A 13,897-nucleotide genomic window follows, 5' to 3' on the forward strand; every position below is an offset into this window, starting at 1 on the left:
ACACACACACACACACCCTGTTTCTTGAAATCTTATTTATTTATTGTCAGTCATGGGACCTGAACTCAAGGCTAGTGCCCTACCACTTGAGCCACAGTGCCACTTTCAGCTTTTTTTCTGCTTATGTGGTGCTGAGGAATCAAACCCAGAGCCTCATGCATGCAAGGCAGCAGTCTACCACTGAGCCAACTTCCCAGCCCCCAAAATCTTACTATTTTAAATTGTTGTTTAAAGTGGTAAAGTACTTAGATTGTTTCCAGTTTTTCACCATCACCATTCTATAATGAGTTGTCTTACAAAAAGCTTTTTATGTATTAGCATATTTTTAAGGGTCAAAGGATTACCTGCTTATTATTTTGAGTGATATTGCCATATTTTCCTCTGAAAAAAGTGATACAAATTCACACTTTTACCAAGAGCATGAGGTTTAGTATATGAAGGCATCCATTTTCCTGTACCCACCCCAATGCCTGATCATCTTCCATCAATTTTTTCCTTCCTTTCTTTCTTTCTTTCAAAATTGACAGGCACAGAATGGTGCTTTTAATTTGCTTGTGAATGATGCTAAAAAGCTATTCCTGTTTACTGGTCATTCATCATTCCTTGTGAGAATATTGTATTGATATTCTCACTATTAATTATTAATCTTTTATAATACCAACTTTATTTTGCGGTTACCCTTAGGCCAAAGAAAAGGGCTTATACCTGTGTATATGCCAAAGCCAGCAGGGTTATCGCTGCCATCTTGGTCCTTCGAGGAAGGGGGATTCTTCGGGAGAGGAAGTAGAGCACTGTAATGGCAGTGACTGAAGTGATTCCCTGGGGGGAAGAAAGAGTTATATGTGCTGGGATTCTACTCACCTTATGTCAAGAACCTAGCTCCTGATTCCATCTATCATCTCTCCTCCAGAACCACTGAGCGACTCTAAGTCTTCCTGTATTAGTCACAGATAACCACCCTGCAGTCCCACCCCAGTTCCTTCTCCTCAGTTGAATCCATTGTTCTCTTCTGCTTATGACTTAAAATGGTAGAGTTATCCAGGGCTCCACCTAAATTTCCATGATGTGTGTATTCTCCACATCCACACACACACTGTTGGTAATCTTATGCACCTTCAAATGTGGCTAGCCCAAGTATGGTCCTTATTTTTTTGTTGGTCGTGGGGCTTGAACTCTGGGCCTGGGCACTGTCCCTCAGTTCATCAGCTCAAGGCGAGCGCTCTACCACTTGAGGCACAGTGCCACTTCTGGTTTTCTGGTGGTTAATTGGAGATAAGAGTCTCACAGACTTTTCCTGCCCGGGCCAGCTTTGAACTGTGATCCTCAGACCCCGCCCCTCACCTCCTGAGTCGCTAGGATTACAGGCGTGAGCCAATGGCACCCAGCTGGTCCTTATTTTTTAAATCATTTGCGTCCTCATCACTAATTTTAAAATTACACAAGGTAATGCGTCCCTGCCCCAGAACCCTTTGGACCTCTCTGGATCATCACCTTATCTCAGCATGTTTTGCTGTAATGATATCTAATCTCTAGCTTGAAACTCATGCTAGTTATCTCATTTTTGTTGGGAGTATTTTAAGCAAGACAGGAGAAATGTTAGGCTTTCCTTTGATATTTTTTTACCTTTATTCTTAACAGCCACTCTTATTTCTGTTCCTCTGAAATCTCTCAGATTGACTGTCATCTTAAGTCTATCTCCCTACATGTAGCTTTGCCCTGCCTCACTACGACAGTACCACTGCTTCTCCAGACTTCCTTGCTATACTGATTCATCGTGCCCAGGCTATCCAGCCAATCTTCACAGGCCCTCAATACCTATCAACCTAAACTGAGAAGTACTGATAAAGCCCCTGCTCCTTGGAGCTCTTTGATAAACTTTATGATGGGCAACAGGTCTCTGCACTCTCTCTATTCAATCTCTTTTCTGCTCAGAAGACAATCTAGATGGAAGACAATCTAGAAAGAAGTTATTTCTGGCCATGTGGTGTGGGGCATATTTAAACTTTCAGAAGCTAGCAATATCCTGAAAGCTAGGGTTTGGCTTGGGGGAGTGTGAAGAATAAGGACAAAAACATCATTAGGTCAGAGAACTGGTCCTAGAATTTCTTCCAAAATAGAACAGGAAACACAGCTGCTGCTCTGCTATCTTTCACTGACCCTCCCTCCACACAGGAACTATCAGCCCAACTTACCAGAACCCTGTGATCAAACTGAACCATGGTGGGATTCTCAAAAACATTCCTCAGGATGGGGGAGAAGGTAAAGAGGTCTTCTGGAACCCAAGATTCTCCCATTTTGGGGAAGGAGTTGTAAACAAGTCCAGCATCCAGCCCTGCCACAAAAGCCCCTGTATGTCAAGATAAATGGAACTTACTCAAATGACAGGAAGGGACCAAATATTAGTTTTGAACATAGAAAAGGCTATTTTCCCAGAGTTAGACAAAGGGAGCAGTTAAAGAATAATAAAAAGATTTGTAATAGGAGCTTCTCAAATATGGGATATATATCACCATCACCATAAGAACTTCAACATCTCTGAGTCCTGCACCTGCTCCTCCAATATTTTTGCTTAGAGAAGTAGACTAGAAGCTCTGGAGGGAGAGGCATATTAGTCTGGAAGTGGGGAAAAAACAATGATTATGATGTCTTCTCCATGCTTCACAGAATGCTGCTCATCTCTTTTGGAAATTCTATTTTCCTACGCATCTGCAAGATTTACTCCCTACTTCTTCAGGTCTCTGCTCAAATGTCATTTTACCAAAGACATCTCCCCGGCAATTTTATATAAAATGGTATTTGTCGGTAGGCAAATGGCTCACAACGGTAATCCTAGCTACTCAGGAGATTGAGATCCAGAGGCCCTTGGTTCAAGGTAAGGTGAAGCAGAAACTCCATCTCCAAAACAAACAGCAAAAAGGTGGGCTTAGAGAGGTGGCTTATGTATAGAGCACCAGCTAAATAAGCAAAAAGCAAACCAGTGCAAGGCCCTAAGTTCAAATCCCAGTACTAGCCAAAAGTAGAAAATAGCATTTGCTTATCCCACCTCTCACTAGTCCCTGAGCTTGCTTTAATTTTCTTCACAGCACTAAATATCACCTGACTCATTTGTGTGTGTGTGCACGCATGCACGCACACGTATTACTTATCTTCCCTAAGTGCTCAATAAATATTGGTTGAATGAGTGAGTGAACCTATAAATGACAAAATTCATGTTCTTTTAGTAAAAAAAAAAAAGCCGGGTGACAATGGCTCACGCCTGCAATCCTAGTTAGTAGGCTGAGATCTAAGGATCATTGTTCAAAGTCAGCCTGGGCAGGAAATTCCATGAGACTCTTATTTCCAATTAACCACCAGAAAACTGGAAGTAGCACTGTGGCTCAAGTGGTAGAGCACTCACCCTGAGCTAAAGAGTGCAGGGACAGTGCCCAGGCCCAGAGTTCAAGCCCCATGACCGATAAAAAAAGGGAAAAGGAAAGGTATCTCACTGGTGTGAATCAATGTTATTTCATTCTTGAACAGAATTGTCCAAAAGAAGTTTCATTGATAATAGAAGTATTCTATCCAGTATGGGTGCCAGGAATATATGTGCCTGATAAGCCCTCAAAATGTAATGTGACTTAAGAACAAAATTCCTAGCCGGGCACCGGTGGCTCACGCCTGTAATCCTAGCTACTCAGGAGGCCGTTATCTGAGAATCACGGTTCAAAGCCAGCCTGGGCAGGAAAGTCCATTAGATTCTTATCTCCAATTAACCACCAGAAAACCAGAAGTGATGCTGTGACTCAAAGTGGTAGAGTGCTAACCTTGAGCCGAAAAGCTGAGGGACAGTGCTCAGGCCCAGAGTTCAAGCCCCACGACTGAAAAAAAAAAAAAAAGAACAAAATTCCAATTTTTCTTTACTATTAATTAAATGAATCTTATGCACTTGTACAGGTGGAAGTATGGTCTAGACAATGGAGAAACCTGTGCTGGACTCTCTGCTGCAATGAACCCTCTACCTCTGCCCATCTTTGTGAGCAGATCTTTTTTGTGCGACAGATCTTGGTGTATTGTCATGATGTTTATAGAATACTAACCACGAGCACTTATGGAGTCTTTGCTAAATGCCAGGTACTGGCCTGAGCACGTCATGCATATTACTCATACTATAGTCATCATCTCATTTTATAGATCAGATAACTTAAGAGCTTCCATAGCTTGGCAACTACAAACTTGCCACAGCTTGCAGCTACTAAGTGGTGAAGCTAGGAGTCAAATCTTAGGACATATATTTTTGTTCCATGACTGGCAAGGGCTTTTAGAAGAGAGGACAAATGGAAAACAGTGAGTGAAGTTGGCAAGGATGAGAAAGGTATAGAAGGGAAATAGGAAGATGAATAAGGAAGGGGCAAAACATGTGACAAGAGGAGAGCGGGCCACTTCTGATAAGAGGAGTCCTACCTGAGAGAGCTGTAAGAAACACCAGACCTGCTGTTCCACCAGCAAAGCGTCTCAACCACATGAGCTGGCGGGTTTCAGGCAACTAAATAAAAAAAAAAATCACAAAGGTAAGCTGTATTGCTGGAACTATGAGAGGCAGCAAGATCACCAACGCCAAACCCAAGTGATACTTTAACATTAGATCTTTTTGGGCCTCTAGAAACAGAAGACAGACATGTAATATTTCGTTGTAATTTTTTTTACTATGTGTCTTTCCTGCTAACCTGTGAGTTTTATGAAGGTATAAATTCATTTAGTATGAAGGTACTCAAACATGTATGCATCTGTTGATAACTAAATGATTTAGCAACAAGAGTTACTCAGATGTGACAATGTTTCATCCATCTGGCTTTCCTGTGACTGCCAAGTTAACATTTCCAGTCCTTACTAGAAAATTTATACCTGTTATACCAAATACCCATTGAATGATTCCACTTAAGAATCCTATACCAGCTAGGGGCCAGTGGCTCATACCTGTAATCCTAACTACTCTGGAGACTAAGAATGGAAAAATCAAGATTTGAGGCTAGCCCAGGCAGATAAGTTCTTGAGATTCCCTTCTTAATCTACAGCTGGGTCCACTGGCATGTGTTTGTCAATAAGTTACATGGGAGGCAGAGATTGGAAGGATCTTGGTCTAGGCAATGTAGCTAAGGAGGAAGCAAGATTCTATCTCAAAAATAACCAGTAAAAACCAAGGCTGGAGGCATGGCTTGGAAGTAGAACACTTAGCTAGTTCTTGCAAGGTTCTAAGTTTAAACCCCAGTACTTAAAAACAAACAAACTCATCTCCATGATTTAATACCTAACTACCAGTACTAGGTTTTTCTAGTCCATCGCCTTAACCACTTGGTCATGACTACATCTAACTAGGTTTTTTTTGTTTTGTTTTGTTTTTGGGGTCCGGTTGTGGGGCCTGAACTATGGGCCTGGGCGCTGTCCCTCAGCTCTTCAGCTCAAGGCTAGCACTCTACTACTTGAGCCACAGCGCCACTTCCGGCTTTTTTTCCCCTGCTTATGTGGTACTGAGGAATTGAACCCACGGCCTCAGGCATGCAAGGCAAGCGCTCTACCACTGAGCCACCTTCCCAGCCCCCTAACTATGTTTTTGAGACAAAGTCCTTACCCTCATATCTTCATCTCCTCAATGATTGGATTACAAATATGTGACACTATGCCTGGTTTAAATTATGAAGGTTTTCCTTTGTTTTTGCAGTGCTTAGAATGAAGCCCAGTATCTATACGTGCTAGACAAGTGCTAGAACACTGAAATGTATAGCTAGCTAGCTCACTAGTGATCCATAGTGGTGTGGTATCTTGATACCTCCATTATAAATGAGGGCCTCAGAAAAAAATTGTATCAGAAAAAAATTATATCTTGCTATTAAATCAAAGCATAAAAGTAAAAGTTTCCTAAAGGAAAATCAGATTTAATATAGTGTTAGACTTGAATGGTAAGTCCCCTCTCAATATACAACACAGCATGACCTTTATATAACACCATAATTTCACATTTTGCCCTTGTTCTGGTCTTCCTTGCCTCATCTACCTTCTGTGAGTCAAAGTGTTTGGGGTATCTCTTATTGTTGATATTCCTTCTCACTTTCCCTAAAATTCATGCTCTCACCTTATTCAGTAGCAAGCTTGACAAGATATTCAGCCCCTGAATTCAGAAGTGGATTCAGCAATTCCACTTCTGGCTACATAACCAAAAGAGTTCAAATCAGGATCTCAAGGCGGAATTTGCCCACCAGTATTCATAACTAAATTATTCACAATAGTCAAAAAGTGGAAACATGAGGCTGGGAAGGTGGCTCAGTGGTAGAGTACTTGCCTTGCAAGCATGAGGCCCCAGGTTCGATTCCTCAGCACCACATAAACAGAAAAAACAAACAAACTGGATGTGGCACTCTGGCTCAAGTGGTAGAGTGCTAGCCTTGAGCTGAAGAACTGAAGGACAGCGTCTAGGCCCTGAGTTCAAGCCCCATGACTGACAAAAAGTGGAAGCATCTCAAATACTACAGATAGATAAAATATAATTGTATATATAAACACACATGTACACATATATATACCCAACCTTAAATAGACTACTATATATACCCAACTTTAAATAGACTATTACCCAACCTTAAAAAGGAAAGGAATTCTGATACATGCTGCAGTATGGATGATAAGGACATGATATGTAAGTCAGTAAAAAGACAAAAAAGTATATTATTCCAAGTGTATAAAGTATCACAATGACATAAGTTGTTGGACAGAAGTTGTTATTTAATTATGACAAAGTCCTAGATCTGGTTACCTAATCCTGTGAATATATCTAACATCAACAAACTACATTTAATGATAAGATGGGGTTATGGCTGCAGGCACTGGTTTAGGTCCCAGCACTACCACAGAGTAGGATAGCAATTTTTGTTGTTGTTATGTTTATTTCATAGCAATTAAAAAAAATGAAAGCTGGAAGTGGTAGCATGTCTGTAATCCTAGCATTCAGGGATTTCAATTTTGAAGCCAGTCAATTTGTAGCCAGTCTAAGCTACATAATGACATCCTATCTCAGGGACAAAAAAGAAAAATCAGCTCCTATGCTAGTTTTCTTTCAAATACCTCCAGCTCAACAGAAGTGCACTGCACACTTAAGGTCTCAAAGTTCAGCAAAGCCCTAAAGTTCAATGTTTCTCTAAACCATGGCAATATCTAGCTTCTGGTAAGTTGATAGATTGTTACTATATAAGGGAAGCCAAATGTTCACTTACAACTTCCAATGAGAACCAGAATTTCCATCCCCCTGACCCTGTCAACATGTGTTAACAATCCAGACTGACTTTTACCTTGTGCTTAGGGAGTAGCAGTGACAGTGAGGTCCACAAGCTAGCACAATAAAGAACCAGGGCTGATCCCAGATGGGCAGCAAGGCGGTACTGACTGACCCGAGGGATGTCATAAGAATCTGGCTTTTCTTCTAATCCACTTTTCACCATGTACCACCCTAACAGACCCTAGAATTCCAAAGAGAAGAGGCACACAAAGTTAAAACTAGTTTATAGAGGAAGTATGTTAGTGATCAGCAGTGGACCCTACCTACCCTTCCACATACCCAGGGTCCCAAAGATCAAGATCTCTGCAGTTCTTCACCAGCACCATTAACATAATACAATGATTTCACTCAAGCATAGTCCAAATATAGAAAAATACAAAGCAATTTGTCCACATGAAAACCTTACAAATACTTGATATGATTTAGTATTATATAAGCCAGTGAAATAGAATAAAAAGAGTTTTCTTTAAAAACTAGATTTCATGCTTTAGAAAAGCTGAATAGTGACAACTGCTTAAAAACAATTATTGTCATTGAGTGCAGTGGCTCAAGCCTGTAATCCTAGCTATTTGGGAGGTGGAGATGGGAAACTGAAGTTTGAGGCCAGCCTGGATATAAAAAGTTAGAGACAATATCTCAACTAATGGTTGGGTGTGGTGGTGTGTGCAGGTGTGATGTAGTGTGTGTGTCATCCCAAGTTACAGTGGATGCACAATGGCTGAGTACATTGGCATGCCCCTGTCATCCCAGCAAGAAAAAGAGAAGCACAAATAGGAAGATCACGATCTTAGCCAGTCTGGACATAAAAGGAGGCCCTATCTCAAAAGGTGCTAACAGTGGTTTAATTGGTAGAACCTAGTTAGCATAAGGCCTTAAAAGCTCAACTCCAGTACTGACAAAAAGCAAACAAACAAAAATTATTGTTAAGTTAGATGGGACTAGATAATCACAAAGGTTTGGGGGAAGTCACACAAATCTGTAGGATTTTGCATGCAGATTGCTTTATTTCTAAGTTCTTTGTATATGTCTAAGTTCTTAATCTTCTTTTAAATTCCAAACTTATAAAGTTAAATAAGGCCTTGCCCTTAATTAAAAAAAGAAAAAAGTTGATAATGAAAGTACATGTTTAAGTTTAGAAGTGTACAGCCCTTTTTTTTATGATTCTGCTTAAATTGGCTTTTTCAAGTAACCAAACAGTATCAGTCAAATCATATCAGATAAGGTAGAGATATTTTACTTCCACCTTCTGGTAGAACCAAGTCAAAGAGGAAACATTCTCCTACTTCTAAATATATACTTCTCAGAAAATCTATTCGGACATCTCCTCACCAGTTCAAGACTACTTTGGCTATTTTAATCACCTTGTTTTCATCTGAAAGTGTTGACATAGTGGCCCCTACTTTCTTCCTTATGTAATACTATCTGACATCTTAAATTTCCTTAAAACTCTCTGGAAATCTATTAGTGTTTATTAATTCTAAAATAATGTCTCCTAGTTAGCACTAGGCTTTTTATTAGTGTTTAATGTTTTTCTGTTTCTATTGCTTCTTTAATCCCTTCTAACTGGTTCAACTTACCAGTGCTCAGTTAACTAGCTTCTCCTAGATCAAATTGTGTTATATTTAGTGCTCTGATACATTCCCCTTAAGATCTTTATTGTTTGACCCACATACTTCCAGGCATAGTCTTTCATAATTCCTTTTCTTGGCTCTTAACTTTACCTCCATTAAAAAAAAATTCATTGTTATTTTAAAGGTGATATACAGAGTGTTTTACCTCCGTTTTTAAGTTGGAGTCTTTCAAAGCTCTTTTTCTTAAAAGTTCAGCTTACATGATTTTAAGTCCTATTTATACTATCTGTCAGTTACACTGTATTCCAAGATCTTTCATTTCACAAAATTCTTCTTGTGGAGTTTTCCTATTTGTCTCTGTAGCTTTCTAGTAGCCTCCTATACAGCAGCAAAGTTAGAGAAAAGGAGAACTGGGAAGAGAACTATAAGGGGAAACAAACTCTACTTGTAGCACATGAGAAAGTATTTAGTCAGTGCTTACTCATTCTGGGTACTCAATGGTTTACATGCACTATTCCACTGAATATCCACATAAGCTTAAGTGGTAGGGCACTATTATTACCCATATTTACAAGTAAGGAAACCATAATATATAGAAACCAGACAACTTGTGGCCCTACCAACTGACAGAGCTAGGGCTTGAACCAAGCCTGTGACACTAAAAATGCATTCACTTACCCATTCTGTTATAGTGCCTCACAGATTCCTTCCTCAAAAATACTGCCAACTACGTCACTCCTGGAGCACCTGTGGTTTCCTAACTTTGAATAGATCTTACCTGGAAGCAGACTAGGCTACAGAGGGCAAGAACACGTCCTTTCATGCCATGGCTGAGCCAGCCCTTTCTCCAAAAGTAGGCAGCAGGCAGGATGTATGCAAGGCCTACAACTCGACCCCACATCCGGTGTGAGTACTCCATGTACCAGATGAACTTGAATTCTGCCAGGGTCATATCGTGATTCAAGCTGGGGGGAAATGGGAAGTCAAAAGTGAGGAAAGAGAAAACATCCACCATTATTATTTCCCTATAGAATGCAGAAACATTCTGCATTAGCTGTGAGCTTGGTAGGCCTGCTCTCTATCTGCAGACTCACTAGGCAGCTCACTAAATGTAACTGAAGCAAATAAAGGAGTTTAAGTAAGCAAAAGAATAAATAGGGCATGCCAGGTGCCAGTGGCTCTTGTCTGTAATCCTAGCTACTCAGGAGTCTAAGATCTAAAGATCACGGTTCAAAGCCAGCCTGGGCAGGAAAGTCCGTGAGACTCTTACCTCCAATTAACCACCAGAAAACCAGAAGTAGTCCTGTGGTTCAAGTGGTAAAGCGCTAGCCCTGAGCTAAAGAGATCAGGGACAGCACCCAGGCCCTGAGTTCAAGCCCCACAAACCCCCCCCCAAAAAAAAGGATTAAAGGGGCCAATGAGATGTTTACCTGATTTCCCTCTCCAATACTTACTTACATTTTAAATTCTGGAAATTGTTGGTATTTTTGGAATTCTGCTTCCCATTCTTCTTGGCTTGTAGGTGGCTTCATCTCCTTTATTAAATGCCAGTCTACCATTGAGAGGCCAGACTCTGTCAATCTTAAGGGAAGGAATAATATGATTCTGGATTTATGAATAGTTTGTAGCAATAAGTAGATATGAATTTTAACCCCATTAAAGACATTGTTTCATTGTTTATTTCTTGACATATTTTTCTCTTAGTGCATGGAATTTTGTAAGAAGTAGCTCCTATCAGGTACAAATTTCTCTTCCTTTCTTTCCTTGTTTTTGCAGTACTGGGGCTTTGTACATGCTAAGTTAATGCTCTAACGCTAAGTACATTCCCAGTTTCTAGCCCTTATTTCTTTATTCTCCTATTCTCTCAATCCTTTCATTTTCTAACTTTCCTCGCTTAATTGTTTACTTATTTATTCTGAGACAGGATCTTGCTATGGAGTCCATGCTTTCCTCAAACTTATACTTCCTGAATGCTAGAATTAGAGGTGTGTGCTATTGCTCCTGGCTTCCACTTGATGTTTTTCATTAGTGTTCACAAGCAAAACCAACCCTTATACCAAGAAATGCATATTAAATGCATAATCAACATTCTTAGTTTTCTGGTGCTGGGGTTTGAACCCAGAGGGTCTTTCATACAGTAAGCACACACAAACTACTGAGCTATACTAGCAATAACCAACATTCTTTACATGGAAAAAAGAGATTCACATATAAGTTTAGGTTCTTCTGTGAAACTGAAGACAATATAACTCAAATATGTTTCACTTTCTCATAAAAGTAGTATCTAACAGATACAGTAGTCACAGAAACATAGAGACGATTGGAGGAACATACATTTCATTAAAACTAGGAAATAGGGCTGGGAAGGTGGCTCAGTGGTAGAGCGCTTGCCTTGCATGCATGAGGCCCTGGGTTCGATTCCTCAGCACCACATAAGCAAAAAGCCAGAAGTGGTGCTGTGGCTCAAGTGGTAGAGCGCTAGCCTTGAGCTGAAGAGCTGAGGGACAGCGCCCAGGCCCACAGTTCAGGCCCCATGACCAGACCCAAAAAGAAAAAAAAAGTAAAACTAGAAAATACTTTCACCGAAAGGATTCAGAGGGCCAGATGTGACAGTGTACACCTGTAATTGAAGCTACTTGGGAGAAGGATCAGTACTGCAAAAATAAAGGAAAAAAGTCAAGATTTGTAAACCAACAGTTAACTTTAAGCCTGAGGTAAGAAATGTAAAAGATGAGCCTGGAAAAGAAGTGAAGAATCTCTACGATGAAAACTTTAAAAATCTGAAAAAGGAAATCAAAGCAGAACTTAGGATGTGGAAAACCTCCCGTGCTACTGGATTGGAAGGATCAACATGGTGAAAATGGCAATACTTCCAAGGCTATCTACAAATTCAATGCGATACCTATCAATATTCCAACCTCATTCTTCAAGGAAATAGAAGAAGCAATCCAAAAATTCATATGGAACAATAAAAGACTCCGAATAGCAAAAACAATCCTTAACAGAAAGAATAGTGCTGAAGGACTATCAATACCAAATTTCAAACGCTACTACAAAGCCATAGCTATCAAAACAGCTTGGTACTGGCACAAGAACAGACCTCAGTACCAATGGAATAGAATTGAAAACCCAGAAATGGACCCACATACCTATAGCCACCTAATCTTCGATAAAGGAGCTAAAAAAAAAAATAGAATGGAAGAAAGACAGCCTCTTCAGTAAATGGTGCTGGCAAAATTGGTTAATGACCTGTAGAAAATTAAAGCTAGATCCTTATATATTACCCTGCACCAGAACCAACTCCAAATGGATCAAAGACCTCTGAATCAAAGCAGATACCCTGAAAACCTTACAGGATGGAATAGACCTTAGGTCTCCTTGGCACAGACCAAAATTTTCTTAATAGAGACCAGAAACAACAAATAAAAGAAAGGTAGGACAAATGGGATTGCATGAAGCTGCAGAGCTTCTGCATGGCAAAGAACATAGCTAGCAAGATCAATAGAAAGCCCATAGATTGGAAGATCTTCACTAGCCATACAACAGATAAGGGTTTCATATCTAAAATATACTTGGAACTAAAAATATTAAATCCTTCAACAAAAAATCCTTAAAGAAACAACTGCTCAATAAATAAGTGGGCTAAAGACTTAAAGAGAAGCTTCTCTGAAGAGGACATAAGAATGGCTAACGGACATATGAAGAAATGCTCAACCTCTCTAGCCATAAAAGAAATGCAAATCAAAGCAACATCTAACCCCAGTTAGAATGGCTATAATCAAGAACTCTAATAACAACAGATGCTGGAGGGGATGTGGACAGAAGGGAACCCTACTGCATTGTTGGTGGGAGTGTAAACTTGTTCAACCACTTTGGAAAGCAGTATGGAGATTCCTCAAGACTCCACATAGAGCTCCCCTATGACCCAGCAATCCCACTTTTGGGCATTTACCCAAATGATCACAAACAAGACCATACTAAAGCTACCAGCACAACTATGTTTGTTGCAGCATTATTTATCATAGCTAAGATATGGAACCAACCCAGATGCCCCTCAGTAGATGAATGGATCAAGAAAATGTGATACACACACACACACACACACACACACACACACACAATGGAATTCTATTTTTTTTTGGTCGGCCGTGGGGCTTGAACTCTGGGCCTGGGTGCTGTCCCTCAGCTCTTCAGCTCAAGGCGAGCGCTCTACCACTTGAGCTACAGCGCCACTTCCGGTTTTCTAGTGGTTTATTGGAGATAGGAGTCTCAGGTCTCTCCTGCCCGGGCTGGCTTTGAACCGTGATCCTCAGATCTCAGCCTCCTGAGTAGCTAGGATTACAGGCGTGAGCCACCAGCGCCCGGCTCACACAATGGAATTCTATGCCTCCATCAGAAAGAATAACACCATTCTATTTGTTAGGAAATGGAAAGACTTGGAAAAAATTCTAAGTGAAGTAAGCCAGGCCCAAATAAACAGAGGTCCCATGGTTTCCCTTATTTGAAATAAGGGAAATAAGTATATGTCTGGAACAAGCAGAAAAGGTCAAAAGCTATGTACATATGACCAGGTAGGATGATGTTAAGTGAAATGAACCCCAAGATAGGGACACAAGTGTTTTTTTTTTCTTTCTTGCTATTGTTTCTAACATATTTATAAGGTACCATGTGACTTTTTTTGTTTCTATGTATGTTCCTCCCCCATGGTATAACCCCTGTTTTCACTGTATTTGATGTCGGTGTCCAGCATCTTGTATATACACTTCTCTAATTTGGGGAGGGGAAGGGGAAAAACTAAATGCTTAAATAGGGATACAGGTTTACTCCTTATAACAATGAGATACAAGACACTATGCTGAAAAACGAACTTTACAATTTAGGGGGTGGGTGTGGGAGGGGTAGTTGTGGAGGGTGGGAAGGAAGGGATGGTAGGGGAAAAACAAAGGAGGAGGCAGCAATGCTTGATAGGAAATGTACTCATTACCTTGCTCATGTAACTGTAACCCCTCTATACAGTATTTTT

General features: G+C 40.3%; 1 protein-coding gene across 1 annotated transcript in view; it reads right to left on the minus strand.

Moving 5' to 3' along the window:
- The window catches only part of LOC105986633 (cytochrome c oxidase assembly protein COX15 homolog), a 19,906-nt gene that overhangs the window by 2,296 nt on the left and 3,713 nt on the right, over positions 1 to 13,897 (minus strand). Inside the window, exons 3-8 of the mRNA XM_013017641.1 lie at positions 10,333 to 10,455; positions 9,653 to 9,839; positions 7,317 to 7,484; positions 4,441 to 4,522; positions 2,193 to 2,347; positions 706 to 819 (exon numbers count right to left, since the gene is read on the minus strand). Of these exons, the coding sequence (XP_012873095.1) occupies positions 706 to 819; positions 2,193 to 2,347; positions 4,441 to 4,522; positions 7,317 to 7,484; positions 9,653 to 9,839; positions 10,333 to 10,455 (829 nt within the window). The remainder of the gene's footprint in view (positions 1 to 705; positions 820 to 2,192; positions 2,348 to 4,440; positions 4,523 to 7,316; positions 7,485 to 9,652; positions 9,840 to 10,332; positions 10,456 to 13,897) is intronic.

This window comes from Dipodomys ordii, unplaced genomic scaffold (genome assembly GCF_000151885.1).
Source record: "Dipodomys ordii isolate 6190 unplaced genomic scaffold, Dord_2.0 Scaffold36, whole genome shotgun sequence".
In the NCBI taxonomy this organism is placed as follows: Eukaryota; Metazoa; Chordata; class Mammalia; order Rodentia; family Heteromyidae; genus Dipodomys; species Dipodomys ordii.